At 43.2% G+C, this 19,988-nt stretch overlaps 1 protein-coding gene across 5 annotated transcripts in view; it reads right to left on the bottom strand.

Annotated features, from left to right (window-relative positions):
* Positions 1-18,569, bottom strand: part of TBC1D8 (TBC1 domain family member 8) — a 111,925-nt gene extending 93,356 nt beyond the window's left edge. For all 5 annotated transcript variants that reach the window (XM_019450839.2, XM_019450886.2, XM_019450960.2 and 2 more), the window contains exon 1: positions 18,281-18,569. In XM_019450839.2, the coding sequence (XP_019306384.2) occupies positions 18,281-18,407 (127 nt within the window). In that variant the 5' untranslated portion in view covers positions 18,408-18,569. The remainder of the gene's footprint in view (positions 1-18,280) is intronic.
* Between the last annotated feature and the right edge of the window lie 1,419 nt (positions 18,570-19,988).

Genomic DNA, 19,988 nt, shown 5'->3' with positions numbered 1-19,988 from the left:
ATTAGGTTATAATGTCTTAAGAATAACAATTCTCTATCACAAGCATCTCTGCTGTGCACATATGGACTTTCCATAAATACTTGTTGATGTTCCTGACTGATCAGCTTTAGAGAAAGACAAAGTGCCAGGATTCTGCTACCAATAGCTTGACAAATCAGATGACCATACCAACCTCATCTTGCCAAATGAAGATACCCAGTGGCCTAGACAAATCTTCATATGTAGGTTAAATGAGGTAAAGTAGATGAAAACACTATGAAAAGTACAATACAATATGCAAAAATGCTGTATTATTATTGCAGAGTAATAACCAATAATATTTATAAAAAATAGGAAGTTTGGAAGAAAAAGGCATTTTAAGTTGGCTGTTCTTTCCTGGAGAAAATGAAGACAGAAAACTGTAAATAATAAAGACAGACAAGGTCAATTGTAGACATTGGTCAAGTCTTGAGGTGGGCAGAGTCAGAGAGCTTTCCTGTCTAATTCTTTGAAGACAGCTTCACTCTATTTCTGAGCAAGTCAAAATTATATCCACAGCCCCTTCTACTTCCTCCTCCTCCCCTTTACTTCTTTTCCTCTCTCAGATTAGAAGGACTCTCCCTATTCACTTGCTACATGTGGCTAGCCCCAGAGACACGGGTATTTGGAACTGGGGGCAAGAGCCACAAACTTAGCACCCAAGCTGGTAACAGTAAAATAAATCTTGGACTCAACCTGGCCCTAAAGAAGCAGATCTTCAAATGCCAGAAATTCTCAGTTCACTTCACATACCATGGAGGGGATATGTCCACCACCTATGAAGAGTAGCCTTGCCTATGTAGAAAAGAATCAACTCTGCAGTCAGAAGAAGACTAGGCAGGGAGGAGGTGGAGAGTGGGGAGTGGCAAATGGATGAAGGGGGTCGAAAGGTACAAACTTCCAGTTATAAAATAAATAAGTCCTAAGGATGTGATGTACAGCATAGTGCCTATAGTTTATAATACTGTATTATATATTTGAAAGTTGCAAAGAGTAAATCTTAAAAGTTCTCATCACAAGAAAAATAAACTTGTAACCATGTACAGTGATCAATGTTAACTAGACTTACTGTGGTGATCATTTCATAACATACACCCACATCAAGCCATTATGCTATATAACTGAAACTAAGATCATGTTATACAACAATTCCATCTCAATTAAAAAAAAAAAAAGACTAGACACACACTATTTGAAATCGCTGAACTTTTAGAGCTACAAGGAAATACAGAGGTGACAGGGACCAGCCTCCTCATTTGACAGGTGAGGAATCTGAGCCTCCAGGAGGTTGGGTAGATGTCTCAGGGGTCACACAGCACTGGGAATTAACTACACCTGTGAGACTGAGTCCTGTCCCCAGCTCTCCCTACTGCTTGGTGTTCACCCTTCAGAAGTTAGGACCACCTCACACCCTCACCTACAACTTACAATTATTCCAGGATAATGGGGGGAAGGTGACTAACATTAACTAAGCACTGCAGCTGTCAAGCACTGTCCTAGTACTTCAGATCCATTTTTTTTTTTTTTGCCATTTACTATCATAATTACAACAATTTATATTAGTAGTATTAGCTCCATTTTACGGAAGAGGAAACTAAGGCCAAAGGTCATACAAGTAGGAAGAACAAGATTTCTCTCCTTTTCTAACTCCTAATAGTCCTATCCTTTGCCCCAACAATGCTTAAAGAAATTAGGTATGGATATGATTGAGATCTTGGTAGAAAAATCCACCGAAACCAAATTCACCTTAAGCATTCTACTCCATATCTTAGCTTTGAAAAACAAATACATATCAAATCCAAAACAAATAATTTAATTATAAACTTGAAAATGCCTAACTCAAATTCAAATTCTGGTTTGTTTGTTTGTTTGTTTGTTTTTAATGAATTGCAACGCACCTCTAAACAAACTTCAGTTCTTCCCTTCAATTGTCCACTCAGCCCTAATGGGAAGAGAAACAAGGGTTTTAAGAGATAGACTGAGGGTACTTGGGAAGCTGGGAACCCAGGACCAGGGGCTACAGTCCCAGCGAACCAAGTACAGTCCTAGCCATTCATTCAAGTCTACAGAAGCCAGAAGAAACTGAGAACTACATGTAAAAATCAAGAGTTTCCTTAACAGTTAAATACAGAATTACTGTGTGATCCCACTATCTCACTTCTGAGAATATATCCAAAAGAACAGAAATCAGAGACTCGAATAGATATTTGCACATCTACATTCATAGCTGCATTATTCACAATAGCCAAAAGGTAGAAGCAATTCAATGTGTATCAATAGATGACTGATAAAGCAAAATGTGATATATCCATGCAATGGAATCTTACTCAGCCTTAAAAAAGAAGAAAATTCTGATACAAGCTACAACATAGATGAACCCTGAGAACATTATGTTAAGTGAAATAAGCCAGACACAAAGACAAATACTGTATGAAACCACTTACATGAGGGTAGTCAAACTCCTAGAATAGAAAGTAGAATGCGGGTTGCCAGGAATTGCAGGGAGGGAGGAATGGGGAGGTCACGCTTAATGGGCACAGAGTTTCAGTTTGGGAAGATGAAAAAGTTCTGGAGATGGATGTGGTGATGGCTACATGACAATGTGAATGTACATATCACTGAACTGTACACTTAAAAATGGTTAAAATGGTAAGTTTTCTGTTCTGTATATTTTACTACAATTTTTAAAAACTTTGTTACCTAAGCCATTTTAATAAACAAAATATAACAGGGTCTCAACAGATGCCAGCCCAGCACAAGATGAGAAGGAGCAGGTCTGGAGAATGCAGGCATGGGGACTCCTGTCTCAGCAGTCCCTTCACCTTTCTGGAAAGGGCTAAGTGCAGTCAAGTGAAAACAGAGCAAGAGCATCGCTGCCTCAGATCAGTCCGGCTCCTCATCTGTATACAAAGGAATATGGCTGGTGGTCTCCAAAATCTGAGCCCCATCAGTCACCCTGCTGTGACCCCCAGAGGCCAAACAACTAAGAGTCCCAGTGGCATGGAGGTCAACCTCATGACTGGGAGACTCGAACCCACAGCTGCTGAGGCTATTTTTAAATAGGAAAAGGAGTCCACTTCATTTCGGTAACCTACAGAAGGCTGCAGAGTGCTTCTACAAAAGGGAAAGGGAGCAGGGGTGCTGGGAAATGCCGCAGGAGCCCACTGTGCCAACACTTCCAGAGCACAGGAGGGCTGAGTCCTTGGAGGGTGTCCATAACCCAGGGCCAAAGCAGAGCACAGACGGGCCCAGAGCCAAGCTGTGCTTACAGGTATTCCACGAGCCTCTGTCTCAGATGAGGACGAGGGGTCAGAAAGACTTCAAGAGATAATATCCCTAAGGCTGGCAAGAACCTAAAAGATAGGGCTCAAAGGCCTAACTTATTTGACTAAATATTTCAGTTTTTAAAAGCAAGGACAACAAAAGCCAACCTCTTATAGTGTGGCGGCAAAAAAAACCACAAAATGTTTTAATGAAGGAAGTTTAAAATGAGGTTAACATAGTTAAGGGGATTTGTGGCACACACTGAGAATTCCAGTCCTAGGTTAATTACCAGAGTTAGCAATTACAAGAATAAAATCACTCTAGATTAATTATAGTAGAGTAAGTTCCCTGAGGGCAGGACTTTGTTTTGTTCACTGCCTGGAGAAGAGCTAGGCACACAGTAAGTACCTACTGAATGAATATCTTTTCCATGATTTTTATTCTTTTAAAATTCAGCTATTTATTGGCCACAACTAAGGCCTAACACTGTAACATATATACATGATATTAAAAAGTCTTATGTCATAGTCATTTACAGTTTGGGGCAGGTGGGGAATATCTATATATGCCACCCACCCTGCTGCACATAGTAACTGGGACCCCCAAGAAACCTCAACTCTAGAAAGCATGTTACCAAAATGGTTGTTTCCATGACAAAAGCAGAAGGTGCTTAGTTCAGACTCACAATTAAGTTATTTTTCCTGCAGAAATTTCCTAATGGGTTTTTGTTGTTAAATTACAGGTGTATCTTACATTTTCTTATTACAGGCTAAAAATACCTCTATCAAAATGGACAAGTGCTTCCGGGTTCACACTTAAAATTATCTTTTTTTATTTATCTTTTTATTTGGAAATAACTTCAAGTTTAAAGAAAAGCTTCAGGAATTAAAATAGGACAAAGAACAGTCATATACCTTTTGCCAAGAATCAGATTTGCCTACTGTTACAGCATACCTCATTTGCTGTGTTATCTGCTCTTTTTCTCTTGATATGATGTGATAGGACGTAATTACATACACACATTTTTTTTTCTGAATCATTTCGAAAGGAGACCTATTTCCATGGATAGGGGTATTTTCTTACACAACAATAGCATCGTTATCAACCTCACTAAATGTAACACACATGGTACTTTTATCTACCACTGGTATTCCAGTTTGGTCACTGACCCAACAAGGGACACCCTTTGCAGCATGTTTCTCCTTCCAGTTCAGGACCCATTCTAGGGTTGGGCATTGCATTTAGTCATGTCTCTAGTTGCCTTTAATCCTCAGCCTTTCCTTGTCTTTACAACTGATGAAGACAAAGGTCCCTATCCCCCTTTTTTTGTTTTTGACAGTTTTGATCAAGTTATTCTCTTTCTTTCTTTTCTTTCTTTCTTGTGAGAGGGAGAGAGGGAGAGATTGAGCACGAGCAGCGGAGGGGCAGAGAGAATCCCAAGCAGGCTCCGCACTGTCAGCAGAGAGCCCAATGCAGGGCTCAAACCCACAAACCGTGAGATTGTGACCTGAGCGGAAATCAAGAGTCCACACTTAACCAACTGAACCCAAGCACCCCTATTTTCAGTTTGTAATAAAAACATGCTAACATCTGAAATATGTATTCAAATTTACAGATTTTACACACAGTTTTAATCATTTGCTCTGTACTTAAAATGTACCTCTCTGAAGTTGTGATGGGAAAATCGTCCAATTTATACAATTCTGATTCTAAATAAAACTTTTCAGAAATGTATACAGCAATATTATAACTATAGCATATTAGAGCATGTGTTCTCAAAGCTTCTGCAATTATGATCTCTTTTGGTGTCAGTAAATCTGCCATTCAATTCTCTCTCTCTGAGATTCTCCTTCCCTCCCTCTCCCTGCTTTACTCTCTCCCCCCCCAACCCTCCCTCCCATGCACACACAGACTTTCTAATAATCCTTCTGGTATAAATGCATGCTTGCCTATGGAAACTCTGGTCTTGAACCTTACCAAGATTTCAGGCACCATCAACACATTTCTGGCTTTGCCTATAGTTAAGGTTTCTGCAAATTTTAATTCAGAGAAAATAACTAAGTGTACTATTACATGGTTCTAACTTAACTTTTGGCTATGAAATATAGAGTACTCAAATCTAGCTTTCCAGGTAGTACAGGAAGTTAAAAAAATCACACAAGAAAAGCAACTTTTACAGTGGGATACACATCCTATCAAAGAGAATTTCCAGTTCCACAAGAGGCTCTCCAACCCCATTTATTCACACCTAAATGTTTTATTTGGATAAATGAAGATAAGCAAAAGGCTGCAAGATAAAACAACATCCACTTCGTGCAGACCTTTGCATTGCAAGCACCTAAGCAGTAGACATCAGAAATGCAGCTCCAGCTACCATCGACCTCACCTAATAGCAATTCCCAAATTAAGACGCCAAAGTGTAATGTGATCACTCTTAGCCTCACCTGGCCATGAAGCTGACTCAAGTACATTACTTCAACTAGCAAGTGGCGGTACAGCAGACACACATCTCATATTTATCAAATTCAACAATATGCCCTGGCCAAAACGCAGAGGGAAAAACAACCGCTCACGGGGACTGCCCATCCATCAAGGAGCACAGGCCCTGGTGTGAGCTCCCTGGGGAGCTGGAGGCTCTGGGCTCCACAGAGGCCCCGACTTTCCAGGAACTCCTTGTAACATGAGCAGATTACCAAGAAGGGGGCCCTGCTGATTTTAAGGGTAATTTTTCAAGCAATTTTTGTCCTTCATGTTGATTTTGGAACCTAATACCCACATTAAGAGGCAGCTCCGTTATACTGAGATTAAACAGTATCCACTTTGAGCCCTAAATGAGTGTCCAAACTCTACCTCAAGAACATACAGGAAACTAAAGGTTAAAACAAAAACACACAGGTGCGCGCGCGTGCACACACACACACACACACACACACACACAGTGGGACACTAGTTTTATTAAAACCTAATTTCTCCACCCAAATCCTTGCTGTGACTGAATCCTTAATATATGGAAGATCATGAGCTATACATTCCTAAAGCAATCTTAACGCCTTGCTTACATTTTACATTTACTTTTCATTATAACAGCAATATAACAGAAACTCAAAATCCAAATTTGCTCACTATGCTCCCAGGGTAAGTGTAATATCCAAATCTCTACCTGAGGTTGAAATATGCTGTTTCTCCCTTGTAAAACTGTGTCTGTCATGCAAATACTGCATCTCAAGTGAAAAATTCCAGAAGTGCCTTCCAAATCTTTCATCATAGGCCAATCCCACTTTAGAAGGCTAACACATTTCCTTATGAAAACATCCCTATATCACAAACATTGGTGCACAAATTTATTTAAAACTCTGTTGAATGGACAGTAATAATAATTCAGGATAGCCAAACTTTCTGGTCAATCTTTGTAATTTACTAAAATGATATTTAATCTGTATTTTCCTTCTAGAAATAAATCCTATTGTTTGAATCCCAATAACATTACTGATAACAAAAGTTTTTTATTTACATAGTAAATAAATGGTAACACATACACACAGGAAACTCAATGTGGCATCCAATGCCAAGCAATTAACAATGAATTTTTAAGTTGCTATGGTTTCCTCGAATAATTTCTTTTGCCTGGTGAAACAATTACCACCCATTCTGACCCAGCATCCCTGGGATCCATTTAAAATAGTTCATCCTTCTGGTGACCAGTTACAGATTCTTTGAGGTAATTTTTTTCCCCAGTACTCAGTATTTAACCTTATTCCCAAATCAAAATTCCTTGGGAATTGTCTCCTGAGGTCCTGCTCACCTGGATGCCTTACCTCCTTTACTGACCTATTCAAAACCTAGCCATGACCACTTCAAGGCCCAGCAGCCACAGATGCAGCATTCAACAGACCTTCCATTTCCTGACAAAGAATAAATTTGTGGTTTTCCCTCTTTTTTTTTAAGTTTCTTTATTTTCAGAGAGAGAAAATCCCAAGCAGGCTCCGCACTGTCAACGCAGAGCCCAATGCGGGTCTTGAACTCATGAATCATGAGATTCATGGACCTCATGAGATTCAGGACCTCAGCAGAAACCAAGAGTCAGACACTTAACTGACTGGGTGACCCTGGAGCCCCAACAAATAATAAATTTATAATAACAACCAAAAACCAACCAAATCCCACCTTGATAAAGCTGCTCACGTGCATGTCTACTTCCTCTCCACCCATCCACTCCCAAACTACTCTCCCTGAGGCAGCCAATGTCCCTCGAGCCTTTTCCATACCATACTGCAGAGTCCATCCCTCTCCCCTCCCTCTTTCTTGAATACACTTTTCTCTTGGCCTCTGGGAAATACACTCTACTCATTTCCTCCTGTTCTCCTGACCACTCCTCTGTCCCCTCTGTGTTTTCCTCCTCTACAAGCCTTTCTAGACAACTCACAAGCACATCAAACTGAACTTGTCCAGAACAGCTTCTCAGAGGCCACAGAGCTCTCACACATGTGCTTTCCTTTGCTCAGAAGGTCCTTTCCTCCCTGTTTTACCCAGCTAACACCATTCTAAGCACCCTACAGGTCTTAGCTGACACAACAGATCCTCAGAGAAATCCTTCCTGACACTCCCAGCCAAATTAGCTTCCCCATTATTCCTTCTCATCACCCTCGCCTCCCTGAACTTACCACCATTTATAATTCTTTCATGGTTTAATAATCACTCCATCACTACCACTAGCTTTTTCCATCCCTTTAGATGATAAGCTGCATGAGAACACAGGGCCTGACACTGTTGAAAGAAATGTTCTTTTGGCTTTTTCTTCTTTAAATACAAATAATTAAACAGGGGTGCCTGGGTGGCTCAGTTAGTTAAACGTCCAACTCTTGATTTTAGCTCAGGTCATGATTTCACACTTGTGAGATCGAGCCCCACATTGGGCTCTGAGCTGAGCATGGAGCCTGTTTAAGATTCTCCTTCTTTCTTTCTTTCTTTCTTTCTTTCTTTCTTTCTTTCTTTCTCTCTCTCTCTCTCTCTCTCCCTCCCTCCCTCCCTTCCTCTCTGCCTCTCTCCCACTCATGCATGCATGTGCTTGCTCTCTCTCTCAAAAAAATAAAAATAAATTTAAAAAAAAAGGGATTTTGACAACGTATCTAGAAAACATAACAATTTGAAGTATGAAATCTTCCACTGTTATTATAAAACTCTTAAAATACCACCAACAATAATTGTTTTTCAGGTTAAGAAACTGAACCCCAGAAGGAATGGGTCAGTCACAGAACCACATCTCTGAGGTTAGGTAAGAGATAAAAATCATAAACTTGTAACTCTAAACCAATTTCTTCTCCAGAGGGGGGGAAAAAAAATCTAGGCTATCTTTTGATTTCAAATTAAAGTACCTGACTAGATTAGATGCATTTCTGAAAATAGTTCCTAAGCCTCAGTGAAATTGACACACCCCACACATGGTAGACATTTTGAAGGCTAAATATAGTTTACCGAGAGGACAAATATCTGAAGCATGGGTAATCCAAGAGTAATCATGGTCCACGAGGCAAGAATGAAACATTGCTTCAATGCCTCTCCTTATCCCCATTACACATACGGTGCTGGTAACCAGAAAAACTGCCAAGCTCTCCCAAATTTTAGATTCAGTCTACATTTTATCCAATTTACATGTGCATGTAAAAAAACAAATAATTCTACCAGGCTCAGTGAGAAACACAACAGCTCCCTCATGACCTTCCCTACTCCCACTTCCCAGCCCCTGAAGGAAATTGCTTCGATCCTTAATGGATTCTTTTTGCATTTACCTTCATATCTCTGATTGTATCACTAGTTCTTTTTTTTTTATTGTTTATTTATTTTGAGAGAGAGAGGAGAGAGAAACAGACTACAAGTGCGGTGGGGGCGCAGAGAGAGAGAGGGAGACACAGAATCCGAAGCAAGACTCCAGGCTCTGAGCTGTCAGCACAGAGCCCGACACGGGGCTCAAACCCATGAGTGTGAGATCACGACCTGAGTCAAAATTGGATGCCCAACCTACTGAGCCACCCAGGCACCCCTATCACTAGTTCTTGAATTTATAGAGAGCTGAGCTTTGTAGTAAAACTATGAAACTTGGCTAACCTACACAACTTTTTATTTTCCCTGCAGTTAACAACTGCCAAGAATTCTTGGCTGATTTAGCTTTATCAATAATTTACCCACAATTCCTCTCCTAGTGCACAGACCTTCCTTCAACATGTGCATGGATGGGAGGTGCTCTACCAATCTCTCTTCCCCTAGGAGCTGTCTTGCAGCCTTTTGCCATGCTCTCATCTGGACTGAGGGGTCTCTGAGCTGTCATTTTACGATTTCCCTTCACCATCATCCTGGAGATTCCCTTATAAGGACTTGTTTTTAAACAAGTAACAAAAAGCACAAACTCTTGGGGGAAAAGATTGTACCCGACTGCATGAAAATTAAGAATGTTAGTTCTTCAAAAGACCCAAAATTAAAAAAGTCCAGTCATAAAGTGATAAATTTTTAATACTTAAAAAATACAGAACACACAGACACATGTGCATGTACACACACACACACACACACACACACACACACAGCTCCTAAATTAAGAAAATCATACTTCCTCATGTGTTTCAGGTTACTGAGCCATGTGACTTGCTTTTGCCAATATAAACTGAATAGGAGCTCCAGGTTGGCTAAGTCAGTCGAGGATGTGACTCTTGATCTCAGGGTCGTGAGTTTAAGCCCCACACTGGGAGTAGAGATTATTTAAAAAATATACAGGGGAACCTGGCTGGCTCAGTGGGAAGAGTGTGCAAATCTTGATCTCGGGGTTGTGGGTTTAAGCCCTATGTTGGGTGTACAGATGACTGAAAAAAAAATAAACATTAAATAAAGTGAATGGAAGGGATAGGTGTCACTTCCAACTACAAGTTCTAAAACCCAACATGAGAGTCACCAAACTCCTTTCCCCCCTTACCATGTAACCATGGAAGCATTAGGAATGGAGCCTCCATCAGCCCATCTTTGGATGCCTACAAGAGAACCTTGGGAAGCCACATTGGATATATAACATGAGGGAGAAATAAACTAATGTGGATCCACAGAGATGTTTGGGATGTTTGTTACCACAGCATAACCTAACCCATTATGGCTGATATACCCAACAAGATCACTCACAGGTATATTCTCCAGAGAAGCTTTCACACATATGAACGTTATACAAGAATGTTCATAGCAGTATTATTTGTAATAACAAAAACAACTAGAAACCCAAATATGAGCTGACAAAAGAACGAATAAATGAGTCATTCCCATCAATGAAAATGAATGAATGCGGCTATATGCATCAAAATGGTTCAATGTTAGGGAAACATTAACTATATATATACACATATATATGTAAAACTATAAATATAAATATAACTGGGATGTGGAAAACAAGCTTCAGAAAAAAACAAAGTAAATTATTATTCCTTTTGTATAAAGTTTAAACAGCACACAAAACTCAACAATGTATTGATCAGGGAAGGGAATATAATCAGGAAAACACACAAGAGATCTCTTAAACATTGGAAATACTCTATTTTTTTAGTAACAGGTGATAGGTATTGTATTACTTACACTTTATATTTACATTATGTACTCCTATGCACACAGATTTCGTATTTTAAAACTTTAGGCAAACTACCATCCTATTTATTATTTTTAAATGTCCAATCTCCATCAGTAACTACTTATTCAGAATAAAACCAACCACAAAATACAGTGCCCTTTCTTAAGGAGAACTTATTTGTGGCTGTTTATTTTGCTGCTGATTTTTCCTTCCTTTTTTGAAAGTAAAAAGGAGGAAGCAGAAAAATAAAATCTGGTGGAACAACAGACCCACCAAATGTTCAAGAATATTAATGACTCAACTTCACAGAGCTGTGTCAGTTGGCTGGTGATATACTGGGGAAATCATTCCTAGGTCTGTACAGGATCATTTACATAAAGGTTACCAACGGGCAGTTCTAACAGCTGGGCTGGCGCAGCTGACAAACTACCGCTAGTCCTTACAGGCACGCAGGGCAGGCGTGAGAAATAGCAATGACAACACTCTGTATTATTTATTCCTGCCTTTCGCATAATTCCCATTTCCAGGATGATACAAAACATTTCTCAGCCTCAGAGGCTCACACTCATCAATTCTACTTGGACATCCATGTACTCACTAAATATTTACTGAGTGTTGCAAGCAACAGAAACTGTTCCAGTGCTGGAGGCATGGTGGTGAGGGACACAGACCTGGGATCTCCATCCTGGAGATCATGGTCTGGTTCCCTAGAAAGTGATAAAGCCACAAAGGGCCACATCATGGGAAACAGCGGTGAGTGCTCTAAGGTGTAAGAGGATCAGAGGAGGGAGGGGTCCAGTGCCCCATCGCCAGGTAGCAGAGCTCAGGCTGAGATCTGAAGGGTGTCAAAGGGAGAGAAGAATTAGCCAGGCAGAGGGGGAGGTGAGGGCACCCCCAGGCCGAGGGGACAGCAGGTGAAGGTCTTGGGAAGTGCCTGACAAGTTGTCCTTACCAGGAGAAGGTGAAGGAGAAAGAGCCTGAGAGGTGGTGCGGAATAATAGCTCTTGCAACACCCAAACAGCTGTTAAAATATGCTCAGGGCTGCTTTTCAATACAGATGATTAAAGTTTTTTAAGTTAGGGGGAAAATCTGTCTTGGAAATTTGATCAGATTTACTACTTTCATTTAAAATAAATTCCTTCTCTATCCAATGCTGCCAGAATATAGAGTCAAGACCATAAAATCCTATCCCTTCACAGCTAATAAATGAATTCTTTAAAAGCTACAAGCCTCTCAATCATTTTCAGCTCTTCCTAAGGAGTTCCAATTAGGCTGAAATGGCTAGCCTCCGCTACTGCACCACCCACACATTTGTACCTCATATTATTCCTCGAGGGACACAGTCTTTGCCTTGTTTGATTACCTAATTACAGTGCCCTTATTATGCCTTAATTAAATGCAACTGTTGGAAACCCCAATGTTTTAATGGCTTATCAGCCCTTAAAAACGTATCAGTTATTTTACCCGTATATCTGTATTGTAAGATATCTTCCAGTTTATGCTCTTAAAATCAAAGTACTTCCTTTATTTGTGTTCCTTCCTTAATGTGCTTTTGGAAAATAAGACCAAAGCATGTAAGACTCTGGAGCCAATATCTGGGAAGTCTACACAATGCAAAGGCTGCCCAACTGAACTGAAGAATTTTGTTGGTAGTAAAGACTAAATCCACCAACAAATTCAAGGGCTCCTGGCTGGCACAATCAGTACAGCATGCAACTCTTAATCTCAGGGTCGTGGGTTCTAGCCCCACGCTCAAGTGGAGCCTACTTAAAATAAAGTCAAGGGGCACCTGGGTGGCTCAGCTGGTTAAGCGTCCGACTCTTGATTTCGGCTCAGGTCATGATCTCATGGTTCATGAGTTCAAGCCCTACACATGGCTCTGCACTGACTACAGAGCCTGCTTGGGATTCTCTCTATCCCTCTCTCTCTGCCCCTCCCCTGTTCGTGTTCTCTCTCTCTCTCTCTCTCTCTCTCTCTCTCTCTCTCTCTCTCTCTCTCTCCCATAAATAAATAAATAAATAAATAAACTAAAAAAAAGTCCAAAAAAAAAAAAGGGGCAAAAATCCACCCACAAATTCAGCTACCTGAGCAAGACTATAGCCAAGAAAGCCAACACTCAAGCTGGGCTTCACCAATTTCCAATTTTTCAACAGAGTCATTCTGAGCAAGGCTAGTGACCACACACAAATCCCTGGTGTCAGTTTCGTATCCCCCAGTCTTTGGCACACTGTCCCAAAGAGAGTAGACAATTCACTTTGAGCACAGTCACTCAACGCCTGCAACACCGAAGTGAAGTTCCCTTTATTTACTAGGATTTAACAAAGGATTTCAAAGAAGCTCTGTAAAACAAATCCTGCTAGCACAAACTGCTATTTAAATATTTAACTTTCTGGGGCACCTGGGTGGCTCAGTAGGTTGAGCGTCTGACTCCTGACCTCAGCTCAGTTCATGATCTCACGGTTTGTGGGATTAAGCCCTGCTTCAGGCTCTGCACTGACAGCATATAGCCTGCTTAGGAGTTTCTCTTTCCCTGCCCTTTCCCCACTTGCTCTCACGCTCTCTCTCAAAGAAAATAAAATTTTAAAAATAGTTTAAGATATAAACAAATATTTAACTTTCTGGGATACCTGGGTGGCTCATTGAGCATCTGACTCATGATTTCAGCTCAGGTCATGATCCCTGGGTCACTGGATCGGGTCTGCACTGAGTATGGAGCCTGCTTAAGATTGTCTCTCTCTCCCCCTCTGCCCCTCTCCCCTGCCTACATTCTCTCTCTCTCTCTCTCAAAAAAAAATACAACTAAAACAAAAATAAAAATTAATATTTAACTTTCTGGGGCACCTGGGTGGCTCAGTCACATTCTGGTTGAACGTCCACCTCTTGGTTTCAGTTCAGGTCATGATCCCAGGGTCATGAGACCAAGCCCCACACTGGGCTCCATGATGAGCCTGGAGCCTGCTTAAGATTATCTCTCTCAGAACACCTGGGTGGCTCAGTCGGTTAAGCGTCCAACTCTGGATTTCAACTCAGGTCATGATCTTGTGGTTAATGAGACTGAGCCCCATGTGGGCTATCTGTGCAGAGACTGCTTGGGATTCTCTCTCCTCTCTGCCCCTCCCCCTGCTTGCTCGCGCATGCATTCTGTCTCAAAATAAATAAATACACATTAAAATAAAGGTTCTCTCTCTCTGCCTCTTCCCTGCTTGCTCATGCATGCTCTCTAAAAACAATTTATATTTAACTTTCCAATTATACTTATTAAATACTGCAGTAATAAATATTTTTTATATCCTTCACTTTAATGCAAACTTCTTTACAACACTTTTATTCTAAGAAGCCCTCTTGTTAGTCAATTTTTTAAGTGTTCCTTCTCTTTTTTTCCAAACAGACTAGGTGGCAAGCCCAGATAAGCCCTTCATATAGTTCTAATCCTAAGCCTTGTTTGAATTGGAACCCTTGTGTATTGCTGGTAGGAATGTAAAATGGTACAGCCACAGTGGAAAAGTTTCTAACCCTCTAAAGTAAGCTTCCTTATTGTCCCTATCTTGAGGCTGTTACAACTAAGACTCAAATAAACCAAATAAACTAGCACAAGGCCTCTCTGTCCAGATTTGTAACAGACTTATCTTGACTCAAAGTCGCTATTTTCCACTACACCATACTTCCCCCTGTGACCCTAGCTACTTAGGAAATTGTTAGCCCCTAACTATTATAAATGCAATGACAGCAACAGGGGCTGAAGGCAAACATCCTGAAAAGTAGAAGCCATCAATATTTTCTTCAAATTACAACTTTTTAACTGCCAGGCTCTTTGGGAAAAGAACTACAAGGTTATACAGAAACGCACATAATAGAACTCTGAAAAATAAAATCCTTTAGAGGGGCATATCCAGGTGGTGACATTAGGTCTTTAAAGCTACATTTGTGCTGCTCATTTTAAGTGCTTCAGGGAGCACTGGAGGAGAGGGCAACAATGATGTGTTCTTCTGTCTGCACCTCCCAAATGCTAACTTCTCCCACTCAGTTCTCCCAGAGCTGAACTTTCATAACAAACATTCCTATACACCTGAAACTAATTTAACATTGTGTGTCAACTACACTGAAATAAAAAAAAATTAATAATAAAAAAATATTCCCACAGGTTGGAGATTGTATTCAAGTGAATACTTTTATACCTTGACTTCCTCCCTTCCAGAGCAAAATCACTTCTGTCCCAGGAGCTTTGGAAACATTTTATAATGCTGTATTCAGCCACACCATGTTCTAACTGGAGGATAAGGTGGCTGCCTCCCACTACTGTCCCCAAGCCCAGGATTTCCTTCTCCAAACAGGTCCCAAGGGGTGGTAACAGAGGCCGCCTGAGAAGCTGGTGCCATGATCCTTCCCTCTCAAAGGGAGCTACTTAAAAAAAAAAAAAAAAAAAAAAAAAAAAAAAAGACAGAAGGAGGAGGTCTATGTTTCCCACTGATTCCCTCCAGCTTTCCACAATGGTCAGACTGCCAGGTAAACAGGAAGCCGAGGAGAGAGGAGAATGTTCCCGTCCCATGTGATCAGCTCAGCCTCAGTCAGAAAAGCTGGGCCTCCACTCTCACCCAACTTATAACGAAAAGTAGAATCCATCATTCATGCATATGTTCTTCCATGTAGTCACCCTACAAATGTCTAATGAGCATATACTATGTGCTAGGCACCATCATAGGTAAAATACCTGCCCTCATAGAACAGACAATCAGTAGGAAGAAACAATGAACAAAATGATCAACGATATTGTATATTAGAAAGTGAGAAAGGGCTATGGAGAAAATAAAACTGAAGATATATATAGGGAATGTGTGTATTAGTCGGAAGAGCGATTATTTTCCTCAATGAAACGAAACCTTATATTTCTGAGGGTAGGTAATTTTTAAACATGTCAGACTAAATGCCAATGGAGACCTCATATGTTTAAGCTCCTATGAATGACAAATTCAGCATCGGAATAAAAAAAAAAGGACTTCGTTACCACTCCCTTACATTTTATTTCCAACCCCTCTTAACCACCTCTACTTGCTTCTCTCCAAAGAAAAGCCTACAACCAGTCAGAATACCCATCATGCTAGCCCTCATTATCTTCATAAACTCAAAATAAATTGCTCAAAATCTGCCAAATCAGAATTCTACATATTCTGAAAACCACCACCAACATTAAGCTGCCCTCTGTGTCACACAGTCTTGATTTTATAACATTCATAAGTGGTTGGGTTAGGACCAGCCCATTGGTGGATGTGGTAACTCTGGGTTGCTCAATCAGCACAGCTACGTAAGTTGCTACCCAGCTAAATGTCTGAAGGTAAAGCAGCCTAGGAAATGTCAGGCTTTCACAATCAACAGGAGGTTCAGAGTCCCTGAGAAATAAAGTGTCATCTGTCTTTTCATGGGGTATTTTTTTTTTTTGGTTGATCCTTATTGCCTTTAAGAATATTGTGCATATTCACTGTAAGCCCAAACCGAAGTATACACCAAGGAAGGCCAAAGCCACAGGTATAAGAGACCTGCTTGGTGCACCTGGGTGCCTCAGTCGGTTGAGCATCTGACTCTTGATTTTGGCATAGGTCATGATCCCAGGGTCATGGGATCAAACCCAGCACTGGGCTACTTGTTGAGTTTGGAGCCTGCTTGAGATTCTTTCTGCTCCTCTCCCCAGCTGGCACTCTAAAATTAAAAAATAAATAAATAAAATAATAAAAAAGATCTGCTTGATTTTGGAATGCAAAAAGGAGGCGGACTGCATCATTTTGAGTTCATCACAGATACAGACTCTGGACAACAAAGCCAGGCTCTCCGGAACCTCCTGAATCTCCATCAGCATCATAGCTGAGGCTTTGTCCAGCTTCTCTGGACCTGTCTCCCTTGCTAGATGGCGAATAACCCGAAGTCTTTCCCAAAGCAGCCTCAACAGTACCCCACACAGTCAGCATGAACTAAGTGATGAAAACACTTTCTGGGCAGATGTTCCATGTTTCCCATTTCACAAACCTTCAAACCCTGTCCTTACCCTCTACTAAAGGAGACCATTTACTCCTGCCTCCTATACTAACTCCCTCCCTCAGAGCTTAAAACTGCTCCCAGAGCAGGCCCACCTGCTGCCCAACCTGTCCTCACTACTCACCACCACCATAGGTAACCCCACTACCGCTTTCATCCAGATTCTTCAACTACCCCACTACTCTTTCGTCCAGAATGCCCACCAAGTCATACCCACTCCTTGAGGCTCAGTGAAGTCCATCCTCTTAAGGAATCCAACTGCCAGCTTTCTCACCTTCCGGGTTTAAAGTACAGGAAGGGTAATTCCCTTTACACTTGGTTCTGTTTCAGGGCCTGTTGATCACATTCCCCCATTAAACTTTACTCCAGGAGGGCTTCCCCCAGAATAAGCAGACAGTGGAGTCACCAACAGTGAGGCCAGGGACCCAAGCTCAGTCCCTTGACCTCTCTCTCCAGCCGTGGTCTGATTCTCAGTATAAGGAGGGATGTGATGGGAAAAAGATCTAAGGTCTCCTTTATTTCAGATTCCAAAATTCGGAAATTTCATATAGATCCCCTAGACACAAATGAAAAAGTCTAATAAACTGTTCTTCCATTGACCCATTTAAACAGGTGGCCCAACTATGCAAGCTGGCCTCAATGTTTCCAAATGCTTGATCTTCATGGAGCCTTGGATAGTAACTTTTAGAAAAATTGCTTTGTTTTTTCATAAATTTTACAAGCCTGAGTTTTTCCTCCTATCATTGCTTGGAAGAAACAAGTGGGGGAGGGGGTAACTGACCCGCTCAATTTTGCTACTAAGATCGTAAGCTTGGGATTCGCACTGCCTCGGCTTCTCCTCCGGGCGCGCAAACGGTCCCCAGCCCGCCCTGCCCACACGCCCGACAGCCGGGGATTGCCAGGGTCGGTGGCGGTGGGCCGTCCGTGTGTCCCCAGCCGAGACACCACCTGGAACGTCGGGGCGCATCCAGATGGCCGAGTCGGGGCCGCACCCCGCTGTCACCTGGCCCCGCACAGCGGCCTGCGCTCCTCCCGGGGCGGCCCTCGCTCCCTCGGCTCGACCTCCAGCCGGCGCTTCTCTTTCGATTCCTGAGCCGAATCTGGCCTCCAGGCGGTCACTGGGCCAAGAGGCGAAGGCACCTGCCTCTCCCGCAAGAACGCACGAGCCCGCAAGTCCCTTTTGCCACAACCTCGACGGGGGCTTGCAAGAGAAATACAGAAGAAAGGAAAACAAGCCCGAGGCAGGGCCGTCCCGGCCCGGCGTCTCCCACGAAATCGCCACCTGCGATGCACCCCGGGCTGGGGGCCGCGGGCCCGGCAGGGAGCGAGGTCCGGGGCCCGGCCCGCCGCGCCCGCCCGCCCCGGCGCGCCCCTTACCCGTGAGGCGGCCACCCCCCTCGCCGTGCCCGCGGCGCCGCTGCAGGATGAAGTAGCAGCTGCTCTTCTGAGTCACCCAGAGCTTCAGGGCGTTCTTCAGCAGCACCTCCTCGGGCTTGAGCCACATCGCAGCGGTCCGACCGCGCCCGCGGGCCCCGGCTTACATCGCCCCGGCCGCCTGCCGCGCCGGGCCGAGCCCGCTCGGGAGGAGGCGGCAGCGGCGAGGACCGCAGCCAGCCGGCGTCCTGCGCTCTCAGAGTCCCGGGAGCGCGGCCGGCGCAGCTCCAGGCTCGCAGCCCGCGCAGCCGCGCAGGCCCCGCCCCCGGCCCGGCTCCGCCCCCGGCCCCGCCCCGGGCCCGCCCCCGGGCCCCCACCGCCACCCCCGCCCGCTCCCGCGGCGCCGCCTGGGTTTCCGAGTCCCGGCCGCTCCAGCGCACAGTTCCGGAGTAGAGGGAGGAAGTCCCATCCCGGCTGCCAGGTTCCCCCCCTCCTCTCTCCGTTGCGCTTGCAAGGAGCGCCTAGACTCTTCTTCCTCCGCCCCTCCTGGGAGGCAGCTCGGGACCGCAGGACTTGACTCCCCGCCCCTCACTCTGAGAGGGGGAGGAGCGAGGGAAAAAGACATCTTGTTCTCACAGCTGCAGGTTGCCCAACCGAGGGCATTTATTTGTCTTTTGGGGAGCAGAGTGCACGCCAGAAAACCCAGGTGTGTTTGGAATAATATAGCATTTAACACAACAAGGAACACTTTTACGGATAACAAAAAATAGCATTAAAAATTAAAAGCAATTACTTTCCGATTTTAAAAAATTGTTTGGCCCACGTTTTCCATGCTCTCACAAGGGATCCGACAGAGCTGCTGAAGAGGCAGCAGCGATATTGTACGACCCTGAGTCAAGGCATCAGATCAAACTCAATCTGGACGTCCTCGTGAGTATAGAAGACAGCGATATTAGGGCTCCCCTGTGAGTCCCCTACACGGCAATCAACCCAGTCACATTTGTTCTAAGAGAATTGAAAGGCTGGGAAACACGGAGTACGTGATACTAAAGAAAAGCTATAGAGAATGTGGAGGTAGGGCTTTTAAAATGAGTATTTCCTCAAAGCTGTTGTAGAACTAGACACATGCTGGCTGGCCTTGCACAGGCTCATGGTCCTTCTAGCAATGTCCTCAGAGAGGCAGTTAAATCCAACACCCAAAAGAGAAGTAAAGGAAAACTCCCATCAAAATGACCCTCAGGTTTTGACAAAGGAGTCCCTGACAAAATGTGACTGTTAATTAGGACAGAACTGAAAAGTAGAAGTAAATCCCCTACAGAACATGTGGGAACTGAGTGATATTTCTCACTGGAAACCAAGAAATCTGCAGAGGATCAGAAGGGGTCAGCTCAGAAGCCTGGACCTAACCGGGCAGGTTAGAAGCCACATGAAGAGAAGAGCCCTGTGGGAAGAACAACCAGAATTGACCGCCCAGAGAGGAGGGACCTCTGTGGTTGAGAACTGGGAGGCCACTGACAAAGATCCTCTGAGTAAAACTGAGGAAGAGCGCTGTAATCAGGGAGATTTGGAGGCAGTGGAGCAGGGGCCAGGGATGGCAAGAAAATACTCCTTCCAGAAATATTCACTGGAACCTCTCCCTCTCAGACATGCTGCCAGACCCTGGAATTGCAGAGAAGAATGGGGGATGGGCCCTGCCCTGATGAACTCACAG

Source organism: Panthera pardus, unplaced genomic scaffold (genome assembly GCF_024362965.1).
Source record: "Panthera pardus isolate Hobbes unplaced genomic scaffold, ASM2436296v1 HiC_scaffold_25, whole genome shotgun sequence".
Lineage (NCBI taxonomy): Eukaryota > Metazoa > Chordata > Mammalia > Carnivora > Felidae > Panthera > Panthera pardus.
This window is presented reverse-complemented; position numbering and strand designations above follow the sequence as displayed.